The 21,649-nt window shown below is 44.0% G+C and overlaps 1 protein-coding gene across 1 annotated transcript in view; it reads left to right on the top strand.

Moving 5' to 3' along the window:
- DSCAM (DS cell adhesion molecule) overlaps window positions 1-21,649 on the top strand; it is a 678,525-nt gene that overhangs the window by 632,090 nt on the left and 24,786 nt on the right. Inside the window, exons 28-30 of the mRNA XM_052645681.1 lie at window positions 4,931-4,961; window positions 11,644-11,759; window positions 16,580-16,729. Coding sequence (XP_052501641.1) covers window positions 4,931-4,961; window positions 11,644-11,759; window positions 16,580-16,729 — 297 coding nt within the window. The remainder of the gene's footprint in view (window positions 1-4,930; window positions 4,962-11,643; window positions 11,760-16,579; window positions 16,730-21,649) is intronic.

The raw sequence follows: 21,649 nt of genomic DNA, 5'->3' as shown, positions 1-21,649 counted from the left end.
GCTGTCTTCTCCTCCTGTCCTCAATCTTTCCCATCTTCAGGGTCTTTTCCAATGAGTCAGCTCTTTGCATCAGGTGGCCAAAGTATTGCAAAACCCTCCTGAAAGTTTTTTTAAGATTCTGAACAAAATGTTTTCAGACATAATCCCAAGGACCTTTGTACATCATCTTTGAACAATCAGATTAGAGGTATTAGGAAGTATACTCCATACCCATTTTCGAAAAACAGTAAGTTCTAGAAACTGTAGATCAAGTAAATTAGTTTAGGTTATAGGATAGTTTGTGAGCATCAGAGGACATGATAGGGATCAGCCACAGCCTGGACAAATCCTATTTGCACTTTGACACGGTTGATAGAGAAGAGAGGACCAGGTTACAGCACTGGGCTGAAATACAGGCGAGCTAAGCTGATTTCTGAGATGGCATAAATCCGGGTGGGAGCTAATGTAGTAAAGGATGAAAGGCTAAAACCAAGAAGATAAAATTTAATAGGGATAATTGGAAAGTATCCAATATAAGTTGTGAAAATTCATTTACATAACATATAATGAGCATTGTGTTCCCAACAGTGGGTAAGAGACTAGCAAAAAAATTACCAGTTTCTGGGCTCAGCCTCATTTAATAAAGGACAACAAGAAATCACAGGTCTTCCACAGAAGAGAGTCTCAAGTGGAAAATTGCCTAGAAATTCTTCCATCTGAGGAGTGATTGAGAAAATTAGAGAATTCAGCCCAAAAAAGAGAACACTGAAGCCAAGCTAACTCAGACATGCCAGCTACCTGGAAATATTCAAATGGCTTCTCAGTGGCACCAGAAGGTGCCTTTCTTATAGCCAAGGAGAAATTACATCAAGGGATTTCAACACAAGAATAGGAAGGTGTTTTTCACAAGGAATTGTATCCTCAGGAAAAGACTGTGTTGCTTTACTATACCAGAGGCTGGAGATAAAGACAAAAGGGCCATTAGACAGACAGCGTGAAACCAGGAAGTCATGATGCAAAGTGCCAAGACTGAGCTGAACAGGTGCAGAGATGCTAGACAGGTGCAAAGGTCCTCAGAAGCCCAGGGAACCAGAACGCCACCGTCACCTGCTGGGTCGGGAGGGTGTATAGAGCAAGTCATGTCTGGGGGGAGGGTAGGGCAAGGGCTTGGAAGAACAAAATCGTGGGTGCTCTCGGCAGAGAATGCAAGAACAGAAAACTCAGAAAGGGTTGGCAGTTCAAAGTAAGGGGGAACCGAGCTAGAAAGACAACTAGGTCCAGCAGGGGAGGCTGGTACCCTGAGCTGAGGGGTCCTATTGGCAAGGAGTCTTCTTTGAGAATTTCAGAGTACAGATGTGACCAAGTGAGGGGTGTGACTCAGAGCCACTTCTGCCCTTTCTGCTGTGGGCAAACTGCTTAGAGGGCTGAGAGTCTGGAGCTGGGCAGACCAAAGAGGGAGATGCTGATGAGGAAATGAGAATTGAACTGGGGAGAGAGAAAAAAGCCAAAGTCCTAGGGAGACTGATGTGTTGAGTGGGGAGCCCTCAACAGACATGGAAGCCAGGTCAGTGATGGAGGAGATGTCGGCACCGTCCGGTCAGCAAAGGTATTGTCTTCCCTGGGGCTGCTGTTGGCCCCGGCTCATTGTAGCATCTGTCCAGGGCACTGTGGAAGGGATTCAGACATTTGTTAGAGGATGATTTGAAAAGTCTGTGATGCTCTTAAGATACCACGACTCCATGATTTTTAAAATATTCTCTTAATTTGTCCCACATCCCCTTCTTGCCCCTAAAGAGGAGAGCATCCAGAGTTCTTCCTTTTCTTCTCCCCACCCCCTGCATGCACAGAAGACCCAGAACCCATAATATCCTTGACATCTCTCCCAACTGGCTTCCAAATCAGCACCCCTCCACGCACAATTTACTTTAATACATTAAAGGACTCGATATGTTTGAAGCCAGGCATCTCAGCCTGCACCCAAATTGCTGTTTCCTTGCTTCCTGAAGGAGCTCAGAATCCACCACTGGCTCCTTCTGTGCCCTGGAGCATTCTCCCTGTTAGTGTGTGCTCTCTTTAAGGTGATATCAGTCTTACTTCCTCTCCAACTGACCCAGCCTGAGAGTGCCCTCCAGGGTGTGTCCCTTGGTCAGCTGTCATGAGGACTGCGCTCCTCTGTGTGACCCTAAGGATATGACTTGTGTCCCCCTCTATGGATAAAGGGCTTCCCTGGGGGCTCAGATGGTAAAGAATCCACCTGCCATGCAGGAGACCGGGTTCAATCCCTGCGTCAGAAAGATCCCCTGGAGAAGGGAATGGCTACCCACTCCAGTATATAAAGCTTTGAGGTTAATGATTTTAAAAGAGTTTGTATTAACAGACACTAGTTATGATTTCCTGCTCAGCTGCTGCAAATGACTGAATGTGTCTGGATCCCAGTTTCCTGATTTCTGAAGGAGGGCTCAGAAATTCCCAGGCAGATGGGTATAAAGGGGACGTGGGCTGGCAGTCCTAAGTAATCCGGGTTCCTAGCACGTGACCCTAGTCCACTTGGTCCCACCCCCCAGGAGACATTCATGCCTGGTCCCTGATGCCAGCTGTGTCATCCAGACATGGGCTGGCAGTCCTAAGTAATCTGGGTTCCTAGCACGTGACCCTAGTCCACTTGGTCCCAGCCCCCAGGACATATTCATGCCTGGTCCCTGATGCCAGCTGTGTTATCCAGACTCTCCACCAGCTTCATACTCCACCAGCTCTCAGCTTCCTCAAGGGGGGCTCAGAGAAGAAGTGAGTTTCCATGAATATAATGTTGCTCACAGTTTCAGATGAGTCAGAAGGAGGAAATAGTAGTCAAGATAGACAGAGAAAGGGATCCACTGTAAGGTGATGAGTGTAGGGAAGGGTAGACCAAAGAGGCTCTGGGTACCAAAGCCTGTGGATGAAGCTGCCTATTAATTGTAGACACAGAAATTTTGCTTTGGAGCTTGTCAGTACCAGAGGGACTTCTATCCCCACTGGTTGGAAGCTGTCTTTCCTTGGCACATTGATAGGGGGAAAAAAAATCGCAGGAGAGAAAGCTGTGGTGATTCGCTTCAGGAATAGAAAAAGAATAATGATGGTGTCAGAACAAGGACCGCAGATCCATCCTGAAGACGTTTGAGTCTGAGTTCCCTTCACATTGTGAGCTGACGTGCAGCATTTTACTCTTTGGAATTCCAGCCTCTTTTTAGAGCATTGAACTAGCCAGTGCTTGGTTGTTCCATCGAGCTAATTAATCCCAAGCTTCTGGCACCTTATATATGTGTATATGTATATTTACTTTGCAAGTGTTAAATCATTCAGGAAGAGAAGAAGCTTATCTTGTCTTTGCAGATAAATGTAAAGCCACAAGATGGGAAATTCAGCGCTGCTTTGCCTTCTTTGCTTTGCCATATGGATGGGGTGAAGGGAGCTGTTTCACTTCCCAGACTGAACCCATCTGTGCACAAGCCCGGGGCCTCCTTGTAGGTGGGACCTGGCATCGCTGACTTGAAGAGCAGTGCTTTGGTGCACAGGATGACTGCCTGTGTATGGTTATTCCTGCGACTGTCCGTCCACACCTCCCAGTCACAGCATCCTGCTCCCTGACACAAAAGCGACTGCATTCAAGGGTCAGCCCCCAAACACCAAAAAGCTCCAACAAATGCATTGCTTCACTCACACTCAGAGTCAGCTGAATCCATTCCCAGAAAGTTCCATTCATTGAACATTTAACATCAAAGCTTTTTAAAGAAAATTGAAAAAAAAAAAATGAAGACCCTTGTGTTCTTAAAAAGGAAGCATTCATTTTTTTGCCAGGACAAAAATGTGTAAAAGGAACAAATTATATTTTAAGGGAAATTAGAATTTCAAAATGAAGCCATCCAAAAAGTTTTTTAAAAAAAATTTACATCATTTTTAAGCAGGATTTCTTTTATCAGGAGTGGTAACTGTAAGGCCGGACCCCGGGGGCCATGATGGGCCGCCCCTCCTCTCCCTCCCGCCTGCGGGGGGAAATCCCTAACGGAAGGCGCCTCCCAGATCCTGGGGACCAATGACAGCACACTTCGCCAGCTAAAGCCGCCCCACCCCAGCCACGTAGAAGGACCTATCAGCCCTCGCCGCCTCGGCATGGCAACCTATCCGAACCCCCGTCCATTAACCTGACCATCCCTCGCAATGAGCGTGTATAAGCCACCTCCAACACGGTCTGGGCGCGGACTTCCTCAACCTGCCTCGTTTGGGTCCGGGAACCCCGCCCGGGAGCGCTTCCCCATTAAAAGCCTGTTTAGACACCGCCTTTACCTAACAGTAACCAGGTCTTGGTAAACAGTGTCCTCAGTGGAAAGAAATTTTTAAAAGTTTTATTTCTGAGTTTGAAATAAACATCTAGGTTTCCAGACATAGTGATATGCAGTGTATATAATTCTTTGATCAACCAAACAGATGCATAGCTCTCTAATAATGACTTGTTTAAGAGATCATAAGCTTTTTCATTTTAATAACAAAAAGAATGGAATTTGTACTATATAATGAATTTTAAGATGTTCGTTTTCTGACTTCTGGAAATAAAGTTAGTTTTTGAAAAGTGACAAATGAATAGTGTGAAGTCGCTCAGTCGTGCCTGACTCTTAGCAACCCGAGGGACTGCAGCCTACCAGGCTCCTCCATCCATGGGTTTTTCCAGGCAAGAGTACTGGAGTGGGTTGCCATTGCCTTTATCACATATCTTAGAATTTTTGTGGCTATTTATATGTGCCTCATTTAGAAGAAATAAGGAATCCATAAAAGTTTCAGGTATGAGTAGTGATCTCAATATACAATTACATTTTTAAATGGCTATTGTTATCTGATTCTGTAGAATATTTGTCAGTAAAGCTTAAGTGAATGTTAGTGAGTTGTTTATCTTGTACTAATATTAGCTTTCTTTCCCCAGATGCAAAGAGTTTAGCTGAAATGCTCATGAGGTAAGAAAAAGACCTAGTATCCTAAATATCATGTTTAAAATAGCAATTTCCAGCTTGTTTTGATGATTTCTTTTTGTTTAATGACAGTCTTGATAATCCATTTTCTATCTGACATATAGTTTTCATTCTAGGAAACTAAATATCCATGTAATGCCTAGTTGGAGTAGATACCAAGTAATGCGCTGTTATGCACACTGTAGGTAGTCGTCTTATTGGCTAGACTCAACCAATAGAATATTTCCCATTAACCTGAGAATAAGGAGACACATTAGAAGTATCAATAAGAAGCTTTGGTTTTGCTTCCACCAAATATGCCACCTTGAGGTCAAGCCTTCCTAACGTTAACCAGGTGAGAAGGAATCCACAAAAGGAAATGGGTTCAAATTGATGGGCTGCTCAATAAAAACCCTCTTTGCCCTCACCTCCCCCGGCTTCTTCAGCACCCCCTCCAGCAGAGCACCCACCAACTTCTGCTGCAAATGTCTGTTTAGTCTGGCCTCAGAGGCCACAACCTGTCTCATCACTGAGTTAGGAGAAACCAGCACTATAATTGTTCCACTCATAGCTGTTGAATAGATGAACAGCTAGGCGTAACTGAATAAGAGCATGTTCATAACTCTACAAGCCACTCCAATATTTGCACTGTCTATAATAAAAATTTAAACCAAAAGTAACAGGAGGATAATCAGTGTCTAGGAACCAGGTAAGAAGAATGTCAGGGGAATTCTCTGACAGTCTGGTGGTTAGGAGTCAGCACTTTCACTGCCTGGGGCCTGGGTTTGATCCCTGATGAAGAAACTAAGATCCTGCAAGGAACAACCAAAATGAAACAAGGAAAAGAAAAACTTCAGGGCCCCGATGGTGGCTCTGATATTGTCATTCTAGGATGACTAATGTAGAAGATAAAAACAATGGGATATAAGATCTCTTCCCAGACCCTACCCCACCACAGTTGGCTTTAACTTCCTCCCTTACCCTTCCATATCAAAGTAGTACTTTTTTATCATTCACAAAGAGACGTGTCCAGAGCAGTATCCTGAAGACCTAAGACAGAGGTTGACTACCATTGGCCCATGGATTACATTTCTCACAGACACCTTTGTTTGCCTATGCTGTGTTTTAAAACAATATGAATTGTTAGTAACAGATAATGAAAGACTCAAGGATGACTCTGGAATCTTTGGTGTGAGCAATTAGATAAACATTGGTGCCATATGCCGAGATTAGGATGATAGATTTGGTGTATGGACCTTTTTAATGTAGGGCAAAGGAAGGGGATATTGATCAGAATGAAAGGACTTGCATGGATCATGTTGAACTGAGGATGCTTTTTAAGCTTCCAGTAAAGCTGGTAGCACCAATCTGGAGCTCAGAGTAGAGCTCAGAGATTCAAATGGCCTATAAAATATCTCCTTCATCTGTCTAATCCCATCACACTAGATCAAACTTGCATGAGAAGATTATGAAAAGCTGTATGAAGTGTCTTGGGCCCAAGCTTTGGTGCAAGCCCGTCCTTGCTGGCTAGTGGTCACAGGGAAGGCTGCCAGACACGTGTGCACTTGTGCTGAGCACATCTGACAGAACATCTGGAGAACAAGCCAGAGTCATTCGGTTTATAATAATTATCTAATACAGTGAGTTATAATGCAGTCTTACAAATATGAAATTGTTGGTGACATTTAAAAATCAAGACATTTCACACAAAACTGTGGCTTTCTGGCTTCTCTTGGAAGTGCTCTGACCACACTTGACATGGCCTCAATGACCACGGCTGTCTGCACCTGCCTTTGATGCCCCTTTAGAGTGGGTGTGATCTGCTCAACCCAGGGGCCCGTCCCTGTCTCCAGCCCAGTCCACCTCACTGATCTGTGCCCTAGCCTGGTGCTTGCAGCTGTGTGTCCTCCCAGATAGCTTCTGGCTGCTTCCCTCACCATCTCCTAGACCATCGACCTTGCCCAAAGCCCAGGTCCCTAGGGGGAGGTCTGCTTTTCCTGACAAGTGCAACATTTGTTCTGTTAGCGTGATGTGGTGGTAGCTTCTCTGCTGTGTTTTCTCCCTCATGAATTCCAGGTAAGACGTCAGAGAACATCTTCTTCCTTCTTTGTTAATAGGGGCAGTTACCATGAAGGAAAGACCACCTGTTGATAAGAACAGGAATCAGTAATGATATTAGCAGGTGACAGTTGCCAACATGAAATTAGGAACATTAAAACTAGTAATTACTCCCACTTAAGATATTTAAGGTAGTTTTCTCCCAAAGGATGAAAGTGATTGAAAAGGAGGAGAATTTCCAAGCTCCTCACATAGGTGGATTTTTATGGGATTAATTTAGAAGTAAAAGCAATGAGGGAGGGGGTAAATATATATATATATATATATATATATATATATATAAAATTATGACTGATTTTTGTAGTCACACAGCAGAAACCAACACAACTAAATCAATTATCACCCAATTAAAAAATTAAAAAAGAAACGTTCAATAATAAATGATTGAACCAGAGGACCAGAATATATTTCATCGTGGCTCATCTTGGGGGAAAAAGAAACAAACAATCAATCATTCTAGGCCAAGTGCCTGTACCCAGAACTTATTTATATTTTACGTAGATGTATCACAGCCTATCTGATTTTTCTCGGACAATAGTTATTGAAACACATGTTTATGAATTAAATGGAAATAATACATTGGTTGATAAATCAAAAAAAGCAATGTTTTATTCTTGAAGGGTCAGTTTAACCTAAGGTTGGCAGGTTAACAGGTCAAGCAACAACAGACCTTGTCCCCTGCCTGGTCAGGTTAGGGCCAACCACATTCCAAACATGGCCCTGGGAGTCTAGGAAGGTCAGATCCATTGGCACAGAGAAGCCTGCAGAATCGCTGTCCCCTGTCTTCACCACTTCTTTCTCTCAGAAGGTGAGGACTGAGCAGCCTGGGACATAGAATCACAGACCTAAGTTCTAGATGCTGCCACTGGCTGGTTTTGTGCCCTGCTTCTCTCATCTGAAAACAACTGTTGGAATCAGTTCCTAGCTGTATCATCCTGTGATCCAGGTGAATGCACATTTACCGTCCATTCACACTCCTTAAGGAAGGATCTACAGATTTCAGTGACGCCGGCTGTCCCAGAGCCAGGCAGGTGCAACTGCACGACAAACACAGACAACCTGGACCCCACTCTGGGGCAACCCCTGCCCCCACATGCTGCCATCTGCCATTGCTGGTTCACATGCCTCTGGACCTTCATCCATGTCGCCCAAGCAAGTCACCTGGTAGAGGAAAGAGAAGGGAGAGGTCACCCACCGTGCAGAGATAGAAAGGGTTTTCCTTTTCTAGGACGAGGCAAGAAAAATGTTTTTCAAGCATACCAGCCTTCTCAAAGGTGAGACTGGCTTGCCCTAAGGCACTAAGTAACACGTAGTTAGTGTCCAGAGACCAATATTAATAAGAAAGCTACTTGTGAGCAGTGAAGGTTTCAGATTGAGAGTTCAAGTTAGTTTAGTTTTTTCATGTTTGTATGTTTATTTGTTGTTCAGTCACTAAGTCATGTCTGACTCTTTGCAACCCCATAAACTGCAGCACGCTAGGCTCCCATGTCCTTCACTGTCTCCTGAAGTTTGCTCAAACTCGTGTCCATTGAGCTGGTGATGCAATGTAACCGTCTTATCCTCTGCTGCCCCCTTCTCCTCCTGCCCTCAATCTTTCCCAGCATCAGGATCTTTTCCAATGAGTTCGCTCTTCACATCAGGTTGCTAAAGTATTGGAGCTTCAGCTTCAGCAACAGTGAAAATGCTCACCCAGCTATTACAATGAGATATATCCTGATATCTTTACAGTTACTTTATACTTACGGAACGCTCCATATCAGATTTTTGGGAGGAAGGGATTTGCTATGCAAACATTGTCATTAGTTTTTTTTTTTTTTCCCAAAGCTTAAGAAAATATTGACTTTATGAAGTTGTAGCAATTGCACATAATTTATTGGCTGAGCCCAGAAATACCATCCACCAGGAACCAGCTTCAGCCCTCTGTCACTTTAATCAGACAGCCAGATGGCAAATGGATGGCAGATGATTATATTTCAATAATAACTAGCTAATATATTTAGCACGATCCCATATCATATAAAAGAGGCAATTTTGCTTCCACCGTAAAAACATTCAGATCTTTTTTCAGATTACAAATGAAATTTCTTTAATTAGCTTTTTAAAAAAAAAGGTTTGCTGCTATTCTAATGACCATTTGTTATAGCTTAGGGAAATCAACCTTCATGTAACAATAGATCCTAGAATATGGCAGCACAGATTAAGATAAAGAAGCAACTTGCTTGAGATCTAATAACCTTTTTAGATTGAGGAGGATGTTATTGGCTGTAAAGTACAGGCTTCTGAAGGTGTGACTCAGCTCCCATTGTGTCCAAGCATTATTCATTCAACAACCTTCAACAAATATTAATTGAGCACCTACTTCAGTCACATACTGTCCCAAGTTTCAGGGCTATACAGGGGACAGAAGAGATGAAAATGCCCTTTAGGAAGCTTATAGTCCATTGGCAGAGACACCTTATAAATAACTCATTCAAACACCTGCTAGGAAGTTGCAAGTGCTGAGGAGACAAAATTAAGTGGAGAATGGGGAGTTCCCACAGCAGGGCCAGCTGGCTCCTCTGAAAAGATGGATGGAGAGGGGCACTGCCCGCCTTTGGGCCAGGGGAATGTGTCCCAGCAAAGGAAACAGCAAGCGCAAAGGGAGGAGGGACAATTAGACTCTGAATCTTAAGGTTTATGGGGCCATTTTCCCATCTTCCTGCCGCAAGTCTTCACAGCTTAGTCTTGCGGTGAAGGGGCATTCACCTCCAGCTTTGATTGTCCATGTTCACAAAGTTCAGTCATATTCTAAGCCCTTGTGCCAATTGCAGTGGACCACAGCAGTGATGTCACTGGCTTCCTGTGTCAAGCAGACCCCTCATTGTTAAGTATAGGTGTGTGGATTCCTAGCTGTTCATTGAGCAGCCGCTGACTGCCTCATCACTATTCATGAGGAGCAGAAGAAACTAGCTCGCACTTCTATTTTTGGTGCAAGGACAAGCTCTGGTCCCTCGTGAAGTTTCAAAACAGATCTCAGATATTCACAGAGGAGGAGTTCCCCATATGTTTTTGTGGAAATAGAGCTTATCTGACGTAACCATAGACCCCCGAGTCACCAATGCTCTTCATTTTGTTACAAGGATCTGAATCTTTGCTTTAAATACACACACAAATAAAGTGAGAACTTGGTTAAGTAAATAATTTAAAACCATTTATAGACCATGCGAAAAATTCAGGCCAAAACGTTTGAATTTGGGCTCTGCGTAATTAGCATGGTCTAGCTACATAACCCAGTTACTCATCTGAAGAGGAAAAAATCTGGTTCAAGATCAAGTCCTAGGAGGGCTGCTGCACCTTTCAAAGTGGCTGTTTTCATGCGCTGTTTTGTTTACACCCAAAGGAAGAAAGAGCCATTGTAAAATATTCAGAATATTAACATGGACCTCTGAATGCAAACATGTAAAGGGCTTCTTGAGTGAATCTGACCTTCGGATTATTAACATTCATCAACCACATGGCTCAAGAGCGAATGAGTCCTCATGGTCGAGGAAGAATCTGGGACTCCTGGTGAATGGTTGGTTGAAGCTAAAAGCATTTGAGATTTCAGTACAGATGCACCTTTATTGTCCCCTATTACGTGTAATTAACAGCGGGTAAACCATCAAGAGTGTGCCAAGCACCACAAATCTCTCAAAACAGAATTTGGCAGTAAATGAGCTAAATTTAGGGACACCATAGATTATCACATTGATTTAATTATCTGACTGGTTGCTGCTTTCTGGAGGGTATTTCAGAATATATTTTTAAATCTACTTGATTCTTATCATTCTGTAAAGATTGACCAACCATTTTTCTAATGTGGATTGCTAATTAAAGCTTTCATTGACTTTTTGTATTTTCGTCCAACATGCAGATTTTTTTTTTTTTTTACTATGAGCTGTAACTGAACTTGATTATACCATGCAGCTTTACTGCCTGTTTTCATTTACTTTTAGAAGACAGCTCACTCTAAGAGCAATTTCCTGGTACACAAATTTTGAGATAAATTCTTATAGTAATTGCTTTTTTTTTTTCTCTTCTAAAATGTAATTGGATTCAGAAAACTAAACTATTGTCAGGAAAGCTAACAAGGTTTATGATTTGTTACTAGAATGAAAAAAAAGTGACTCCAGGTAGAAAACAGATTTACCAATAAAACCCCATCCAGGGAATAACCAGTACATATGTTTTCTCCCTTGCCATCTTTAGAATATTTCATGTCTAACCAATGAAAATGTTGTTGATTTAAGAATGTTTCTGTATGTATATTTTGTTTGGTTTTTACACAAGAAATGGGAAATTCCAAAGTAAGTTTCAACTGATAGTTGTAGAATCAACCTCTACTGACAGTTGATATTTTCTAAACCTCACAACTGACTGCTGAAACTTAATATTAATAAATATCATTTGCGTGAAGGAGAAAAAACCATCATGTGCTCCTTTCCCTCCCCTCCCCACCAGCATTCACATAATTAGATAATAAGTCTAGTTGGTGTACCTAACGTTAACACTGAACAAATTCATTAATGTATCCCCCTTATTTTATTCCCAGTAAAAATACCCGGACTTCAGACACCTTGAGCAAGCAGCAGCAAACCCTGAGGATGCATATTGACATACCAAGGGCTCAGCTCTTGATTGAAGAGAGAGACACAATGGAGACCATTGGTAAGGTGTCCTGTTTGCCGCTTTACACAATGTGGCTGCTACAGCCATGCCCTCTCTGCCTAAACCCTGAGCCACTGAAAATACTAGATATGGGAACATCTTGAATGTTACATGAGCAAACAAGTTAGAAGATAGACAACTGTTATTGAGAATAATAAGTACCAGCAAATATGGGGGAAATGAACTTAGATAAACCACAGAGTTCACCTGAGAGAACCCCAACTCTGACCCAAGTTGGATTTTTCCATGAGAGGCTGTCAGTGCCACTCCAAAGAAACAACATCTGTAATCTAGCAAGCCACGACAGGCTGCACACCAAGACCCCATCTTGGAAACCCACTTTCTGAGCTCCTCCTCAACTCCGCTAAGGACTTTATTAAAGAAAACATTTAAATTCTGCAAATGTCTTCGCACAGGGCGTCTTTCTCCATCCCTTGGCACACCATAGATATACTGTGATGGTCTCTTTCTCATGGATTTGGGAAAGTCCCAGTGCCCCCATTCCATGATCACAAACAGACACCTGCAGAACTTCAGCCCCTGTCTGCCCTGAACCCAGGTGTCTCGACTCCTTCTGGCCTTTTTCTACTCCAAGTCCTCTGTCCACACAGCCTGCTTAGATGGTTCTATTTATTCCAGAATCAGACACCTCATATTTCCATTGCTGCAATGATCAGAAGAATAGCTAACATTTATTAAGAGCTCGCTGGGCTTCCCTGGTGGCTCAGTGGTAAAGAATCCCCAGTTTCAATCCCTGAGTTGGGAAGATACCCTGGAAAAGGAAATGGCAACACACTCCAGTATTCTTGCCTGGAAAATTCCATGACCAGAGGAGCCTGGCAGGCTACAGTCCATGGGGTCACAAAAGAGTTGGACATGACTAAGCATACAGAGGGAACAGGGAAATATGGGCAAACAAGTCGAGCCCCTGATCTTGTCCCTAGAGTCTCCCTAAACACATGAGGCTCCCTTCTGAAGTTTACTGGTTAGGTCCTTGTGTCACTCAGACGTGTCTCACTCTTTGCAACCCTGGAGTGGGTTGCCTTGGTCCTTGCTGCTGCTGCTGCTAAGTCGCTTTAGTCATGTCCGACTCTGTGCGACCCCATAGACAGCAGCCCAGCAGGCTCCCCCGTCCCTGGGATTCTCCAGGCAAGAACGCTGGAGTGGGTTGCCATTTCCTTCTCCAATGCATGAAAGTGAAAAGTGAAAGTGAAGTCGCTCAGCCGTGTCCGACTCTTAGTGACCCCATGGACTGCAGCCTACCAGGCTCCTCCGTCCGTGGGATTTTCCAGGCAAAAGTACTGGAGTGGGGTGCCATTGTCCTTAGAGCATCCCAATTATACTGGGTTGTTTAAATATGGCTATTAAATCCTTGGGCTTCCCAGGTGGTGCTAGTGGTAAAGAATCCGCCTACCAGTGCAGGAGACGCAGGAGATGTGGGTTTGATCCCTGTGCTGGGAAGATCCCCTGGAGAAGGAAATGGCAGCCCACTCCAGTATTCTTGCCTGGGAAATCTCATGGACAGAGGAGCCTGGTGGGCTACAGTCCATGGGGTCACAGAGAGTTGAACATATCTCAGTCACTAAAATACAATAAGAATAACTAAGATCTCTTTAAACATCTCATCCTTTATATGTACTTTATGTGCATTATTTAACTCATTCCTCTCAATGCGCATAGGAAAATTCCTTAGGAACAGGGAGGTTGAGAAGTTCTGTAGCTTGCAGGTCACACAGACAGGAGCAGAACCAGAGCAGAGCCCCCTCCTGGCCCCCTGCCTCACCTTCAATGGGTGTCACCTGCTTCCATATCAACAAGGCTACCTCCCAGAACCCCTCGCCTTAGAAGTATGGCTGGACCCCGCTGGCATCCATGGAAACAGACTCTGTGGCAAGTTTCCTAGGCTGCCCCTTTTCAAACTTCACTCTGTGTTTGTTCTGGAAGATGTTTGTTGGCATTCCATCCCAGGACAACCCTTCTCTGTGGTTTGACTAAAGTGACCTACCTCCTGGCATAGACCCTTGATCCCTCCTGCCAGGAAGACAGTTTTAACAGGCCAGAACCTTCCAGAGCCCCTTGTCCCCACCCTGCCCTGTATTGTCTCGAATAGAAGAGCAGAAATATCTAACCTCGTGGCTCCTAATTCTGAGGCCTGGGCTGCCGTTGCTGGTTTCAAGGTTGCTTCAGGCATAACAGCACTTAGCACAGCTTGGTCAAGTCCAAGGTGGTGGCCCTCAATCAAATACTGCCACGTTGTCTGAGGACCCGTCCTGAAGTACCTGAGATTTCATCCGTTGGCTCAGATCAGGCAAGGCTCTGTGTGTGGCTTCTCATGACCTTTCCTATATGGAATCTCTTTTATCAAACCTAGGGAATTGAGCTCTAAAACTAAGATTTCCTTAAAATAGATAATTAACAAGGGCCTACTATATAGCACAGGCAATTCTCATAACTCTGTAATTACCCTCACAGGAAAAGAATCTGAAAAGGAGTAGATATGTGCATATAAGTGAATCACTTTGCTGTACACCTGAAGCTAGCTATTATAAATCAACTATACTCCAAGGTAAAATAAAAATTAAATTTAAGGCAAATCCCTAAGATTTCCTTTCAAACATCAGTTCAGAAATGAAACTGTAACTCCTTTGACTTTACAATACAATTACGACATTTGCTAACTATTCCTCACTAGACTTAATAATTCTACCTCCGGCTGATAAAATAAGTCACTGGGGGGATCCTCGGAGTGGTGTGTCACCTCCCAGTAGCTGGTCGCTGCCGACCCAACAGCAGAGAAAAGTCTGCCTGTTGCTTCTGTACACAGCAACGACCCTTCGCCCGAGATGCACCATAATTGTGGCAGGATCATCCGTCACCAAGAGTCGTTTACCTCCCAGTGGCACCTGACCGTTGGTCGATGGCATTTTCTAATTATTGGGGATGTAGAGACGTGATGCTTTCAAATGCTCTGGGCTCTGCCTACAAGGATCTGATATGGGAGTGCCATTAATTTCTAGCTGGGATGGATGGCCAACCTCAAAAACAGACAGGCACTTGAAATGCCCCATCAAAACTGCACACCCAGCCCCGCAGGTCCTCTGTGTGATCTAAGCAGGTCTGCGTGCTAGAAGCCACAGCACAGTGTTGGGGATCTAAACAGAGGTAGGTGTGGGGCCTCTGGTGCCGGTCCAGTCGTAAGAACCTGTCTCCGGGGGAAGGCAGCCTGTTAAAGGGTGGAGGGGTGGCTGCTGAGTCCTGGCTCCCGTTGCAGCACCAGCCTGGCTACGCCACATGCTGGGTGCCACCAACCTCCTGGCAGTCCTTCCTATGTTTTTCTGCCAAGAAATCTTATTCTGACTTCAAGAGGTTTTCCTCTCCTGACAGAGCCTGAGTAATTTGATTTTTGTAAGGTTCATTCTGTTCAGAGCCTTTTTTGGACACAGACGTCTAGCTGTGTTGTTTATGACTTTCCCATTACCATTCCATGTCAAGGCTGCTGCGACGTGGTCCTGGCTGACTGATAAATGCATATGAACATCACCCCAGCCCGCGGTACCTGAAAATGTATGAAAAATCCAAATACCCTAGTCAAAGTATCCCTCGAAGTCAAAAAAAACTCTTAGGAAAATGAGAAAATTATTACCACAACAAAGTAATGAAAATCTGAGACAGACCACCAATGACACACATCCTGACCACCTGCCCCTCCTCCCAAAGCATGAAATGCTCTGGGAAGCACAGAATCCATCTGTGTCCGGGCTTCCCTAACCTTCAAGTGTCTGAACCAGTAGGATCTGGGAAGTGAGTCATTTTGAGAAGTCAATTACAGAATGCGTGAGAGTCCCTGGAGCTCGGGAGAAGTGGGAAGGCAAGGCATATTCCCCAGAACAGTTAAAAATCAAGGAATCAGGACACCGAGAAGACTGGCCCTTCTCTTCCCCCTCCCCACACCCATCCTGAACATTCACCATCACCCCAGGACAGAGCACTTTTTCTTGTACCACAAACAGAGCTTATTTACAATAGCAGCCCCATTCCTCTGCAATACTGACAAGGCTGGTGGTGTCTCAGGCGAGCTTTTGACAAACACCTAAACCCCAAACTCTGTTAAGTGGACAGCCACCCAATAGGCATCCCCAGATCAGTGTGTGCTTAATGAGAAGAAACCAGGAGAGAAAGGAAGCCTTTCTCCATGGTCATTCTCTTTAAGACATGCTCCTTAAAGTAGGAAAACCTATTTTTTGCATCCTAAAGTCATTCTAATTCAGTGCTTGAATATTTTTTTGTTTTTGCTGGTTGAGATGAGGTTCTTGTTGGTGTTGCTATTAACAATAAAGTGGAATCTGGGGAGGGGGGTGCAGCGGGGAATGGTACAGATGAGCCTATTTCCAGGGAAGGAGTAGAGAGGCAGGCATAAAGAACAGACATGTAGACACAGAGTCGGGAAGGGGAGGGTGGGACACACTGGGAGAGCAGGATTGACATACACACACTGCCAAGTGTAAAATAGACAGCTAGTAGGAGCCTGCTGTGTAGCACGGGAAGCTCAGCTCACTGCTCTGTGATGACCCAGAGGGGTGGGATGGGGTGATGGGACGGAGGTCCAAGAGGGAAGAGATACATGTATACATGTAGCTGCACTTCACTGTATGCTTCACGGTACAGCAGAAACTAACAACATTGTAAAGAATTTATACTTCCATAAAAATTTTAAAATTAAAAAAAAAAATAATAATGCAAGTACTAAGGAGAGAGGTGGCCAGGAAGTCCCTGACTGGGGATAACCATGTCTGATTTCCTGTATCTCCACTGTTCTGCAGACGATCGCTCCACAGTCCTGTTGACGGATGCTGACTTCGGAGAGGCGGCGAAACAGAAGTCCCTGACAGTGACCCACACGGTCCATTACCAATCGGTGTCGCAGGCCACGGGGCCCTTAGTGGATGTTTCAGACGCTCGGCCAGGAACGAGTGAGTGGGTCAAACATCATTTAAACCGTGTAGGTGTGGTCAGTGCTGAGAAGGCATCCGTGGTCCATCCCTATGCAGTAAAGCGTGGGGCTTCTTAATTCTCTGCCTAACAAACAGATATGTGTAATGATGTCTTTGACTGGGAGACTGAGTTGTATTGTTTGATCTTAGCTGTCATTAAAATTGTGTCAGCTGAGGGACTTCCCTTGTGGTCCAGGGGTTAAGACTATGCATTCCAGCACAGGGGTGCAGATGTGATTCCTGGTCGGGGAGCTAAGATTCTACATGCCTTGTGGCTAAATATCCAAAATATAAAACAGAAACAATAATGTAACAGACTTAACAAAAGCTTTAAAAATGCTCCAAATCAAGGAAATCTTTAAAAAGTTATATCAACTAAAGCCAGCAACTCTTGGTTTACTATGAAAGTGTTAGAAATTTCAGGTCAACTTATTAATTTTTTTTTAATTTAGACAACACAGGGAAAGAAGAAATTGGCTAACCTTAGTGAGCATCTACTCTGTGCTAGGGTTGGGATAAAAAGATTGATGTCATATTTCTATCTTTACAACAACCCTGCAAGGTAGCTACTTACACAGCGGCTCTCAGAGCCCCCATTTTATGAGTGAGCAAACAGCCCCAAATTGTACACATACTGTGTAGCAAAACCCAGATTGAGCTGTGGGTCTGTCTGTCCTCCAAGCGTACGCTTTTCTCCTGAACCACTGTTTGAAAAAAACATAATTCTGTTTAATCTAGAGATTGTGTTTGGTTTAATTATTAATATTTGACTTCATGTTATATGGAAATTAATTACTGCAATGAAATTAAATCCCCTAATATGTATCTAAAGCTTATTAATTAGATATTCTGGTTCCTTCATAATTGAAATTGTTTGGATGCCCCGATTACTATCTTTGCAGAAGGTTTGATGTCTAGCTTTTAAATCATTAATCACTCTCTTTGCAGAAATTTACATTCTCCAAGTAGAGTGCTATAATTAGAAAAATAAATATTACAATGTAAAAAGCTATTTTTTATAATGTCTGACTTGTAAAGCATTTGTGAAATGTACTGAGCTTCATGAAGCAAACTGGTTGATTCCTAAATAACATCACACTATGCAGGAAAACAGTGCTAGCTGTTACTAAAATTCACTTGAAAAAAATCTTTTCAAGAACATTCTAGAAGAGTCTTTGATTCCTCCTCTCTATGTCACCTCACATCCTTCCTTCTCTGATGATATGAGTACTTTCTGAAGACATGAGTGAGGATCAGCTTTGTGAAGAAATATTTCAGACTAAGAGACTTGCTTTTAAAAATTGCTCTTGGGTCCTTGACATTCTCCCCAGCTACAAACTTTTCCATCACAATCCTCCCTAGCCTGCTTCTGGCGACTTCAGGACCCTACAGTACATGGACAGCTTTCTGAACCACTTCAGTCAGTTCAGTTGCTCAGTCATGTACAACTCTTTGTGACTCCATGGACTGTAGCATGCCAGGCCTGCTTGTCCATCACCAACTCCCAGAGTTTATTCAAACTCATGTTCATTGAGTCGGTGATGCCATCCAGCAATCTCATCCTCTGTCTTTCCCTTCTCCTCCTGCCCTCAATCTTTCCCAGCATCAGGGTCTTTTCCAATGGGTCAGTTCTTCACACCAGGTGAAAGTATTGGAGTTTCAGCTCCAAAGTATTGGAGTTTCAGCTTCAGCATTAGTTCTTCCAATGAATATTCAGGACTGATTTTCTTTAGGATGGACTGGTTGGACCTCCTTGCTGTCCAAGGGACTCTCAAGAGCCCTCTCCAACACCACAGTTCAAAAGCATCAATTCTTTGACACTCAGCTTTCTTTATAGTCCAACTCTCATATCCATACATGACTACTAGAAAAACCAGTAGTCTAGCTTTGACTAGAGGGACCTTTGTTGGCAAAGTAATGCCTCTGCTTTTTAATATGCTGTCTAGGTTGGGCATAACTTTTCTTCCAAGGAGCAAGCCTCTTTTAAGTTCATGGCTGCAGTCACCATCTGCAGTGATTCTAGAACCCCCAAAAATAAAGTCTTCCACTATTTCCATTGTTTCTCATCTAGTTGCCACGAATTGATGGGACCAGATGCCATGATCTTAGTTTTCTGAATGTTGAGTTTTAAGCCAGCTTTTTCACTCTCCTCTTTCACTTTCATCAAGAAGCTCTTTAGTTCTTCTATGCTTTCTGCCATAAGGATGGTGTCATCTGCATATCTGATGTTATTGATATTTCTCTGGTGATCTTGATTCCAGCTTGTGTTTCATCCAGCCCAGTATGTCTCATGATGTACTCTGCATGTAAGTTAAATAAGCAGGGTGACAATATACAGCCTTGATGGACTCCTTTCCCAATTTGGAACCAGTCTCTTGTTCCGTGTCCAGGTCTAACTGTTGTTTCTTGGCCTGTGTACAGGTTTCTCAAGAGGCAGGTCAGGTGGTCTGGTATTCCCATCTCTTGAAGAATGTTCCACAGTTTCTTGTGATCCACACAGTCAAAGGCTTTGGCATAGTCAACAAAGCAGAAATAGATGTTTTTCTGGAACTCCCTTGCTTTTTCCATGATCCAGCAGATGTTGGCAATTTGATCTCTGGTTCCTCTGCCTTTTCTAGGGCTTTTCAACTTAGGGCTATTCAGCCCCAGAAAGGTTGTAGACCCCGGGGACTTCCATTCGTGGATCCCTGGCCTCAGCAAGCTCTTGTTAATGGAGACCTGAGGAGGAGGGTAGGAAAGAGGGACGGGACACAGGACGTTGCCCCAGGAAGTGGCTCCCAGTCTTCCATATGCATCAGAATGACCCCGGGTGCCGGTTTAAAATACTCATTCCAGGCCTCCACCCCCAGGGATTCTGAGCTGCTCTGTCTAGGGTGGAGCCAGGGACTCTACATTATAACAACCACTCTGGGTGATTCTGATGCTGATTGTCTGGACTGATTCTTGAGAAATACTTCCCCACGTGTTAGATGTGAACCTGGAGTGCAGAGGAGGTATCTACCACGGCTCTGTGGTGCAGGAGCCCCAAGCCTGCCAGGCTCGTGGCACAGCATCCTCCCTGCTCACCAGGAGAAAAGAACCAGCATTTCCAGCTCCCTGTCAATGCTCAAATGGCAGAGATGCACAAGGGCTGGGCATCAAAGGTTACGACCGAAGAGGAGGACAGTGCAACTAAGGCACAGGGGGCCTGCTAGCTGCTCAGTCAGCCCGAGAGGAGGGAAGGCTGACCTGGCAGCTTTCAGAATATCCACACAGACCTGCATCGGAGGCACTAGCAGAAGCTCTGCCAAGTGAGAGGGCAGTGGCAGGCGAGAGGCTGGTGGAAGGGGTGACGTGGAAGCTGGTGGAAGGGGCGAGATGGAAGCTGGTGGAAGGGGCGAGATGGAAGCTGGTGGAAGGGGCACAGTGGTGTCTCTCATGGCCTCATGGCTTTCACGGTGTAGGCACAGTGAGGGAGCATTAAGGATTCCTTCATTCAACTCAGAAGAATTTATGAAGATGTTAGTTACTTCACATGTGGCCCAGTGCTCAGGGATGGGGGTGCATCGTAAGGTACAGAAAGACTTTCACTTCCTCTGAGTGGAGGAAGTCAATGTGAAACGAGGAATGAAAGCATTTTTCATTTATCAGTAAGTCTTCCTCAGTGATCAATGCAAAGAAACAGAGGAAAACAATAGAATGGGAAAGACTAGAGATCACTTCAAGAAAATCAGAGGTACCAAGGGAACATTTCATGTGAAGATGGGCACAATAAAGGACAGAAATGGTATGGACCTAACAGAAGCAGAAGATATTAAGAAGAGGTGGCAAGAATACACAGAATTATACAAAAAAGATCATCACGACCCAGATAACCCCGATGGTGGGATCATTTACCTAGAGCCAGACATCCTGGAATGTGAAGTGTAGTGGGCCTTAGGAAGCATCACTACGAACAAAGCTAGTGGAGGTAATGGATTTCCAGTTGAGCTACTTCAAATCCTAAAAGATGATGCTGTGAAAGTGCTGCACTCAATATGCCAGAAAATTTGGAAAACTCAGCAGTGGCCACAGGACTGGAATAGGTCAGTTTTCATTCCAATCCCAAAGAAAGGCAACATCAAAGAATGCTCAAACTACCGCACAATTGCACTCATTTCACATGCTAGTAAAGTAATGCTCGAAATTCTCCAAGCCAGGCTTCAGCAATACGTGAGCCGTGAACTTTCAGATGTTCAAGCTGGATTTAGAAAAGGCAGAGAAACCAGAGATCAAATTTCTAACATCTGTTGGATCATTGACAAAGCAAGAGAGTTCCAGAAAAACATCTACTTCTTCTTTGTTGACTATGCCAAAGCCTTTGACTGTGTGGATCACAAGAAACTATGGAAAATTCTGAAAGAGATGGGAATACCAGACCACCTGACCTGCCTCTTGAGAAACCTGTACACAGGCCAAGAAACAACAGTTAGAACTGGACATGGAACAACAGACTGGTTCCAGATTGGGAAAGGAGTCCGTCAAGGCTGTATATTGTCACCCTGCTTATTTAACTTACATGCAGAGTACATCATGAGACATACTGGGCTGGATGAAACACAAGCTGGAATCAAGATCACCAGAGAAATATCAATAACCTCAGATATGGCAGAAAGTAAAGAGGAACTAAAGAGCCTCTTGATGAAAGTGAAAGAGGAGAATGAAAAAGCTGGCTCAAAACTCAACATTCAGAAAACTAAGATCATGGCATCTGGTCCCATCAATTCGTGGCAACTAGATGGGAAACGATGGAAATAGTGGGAGACTTTATTTTTGGGGGTTTTAGAATCACTGCAGATGGTGACTGCAGCCATGAACTTAAAAGAGGCTTGCTCCTTGGAAGAAAAGTTATGCCCAACCTAGACAGCATATTAAAAAGCA

The sequence above is a fragment of the Budorcas taxicolor genome, chromosome 1 (genome assembly GCF_023091745.1).
Source record: "Budorcas taxicolor isolate Tak-1 chromosome 1, Takin1.1, whole genome shotgun sequence".
NCBI classification, from domain to species: Eukaryota; Metazoa; Chordata; class Mammalia; order Artiodactyla; family Bovidae; genus Budorcas; species Budorcas taxicolor.
Note: the sequence above shows the minus strand (reverse complement) of the source record. Positions and strands in the feature narration are given on the sequence as shown.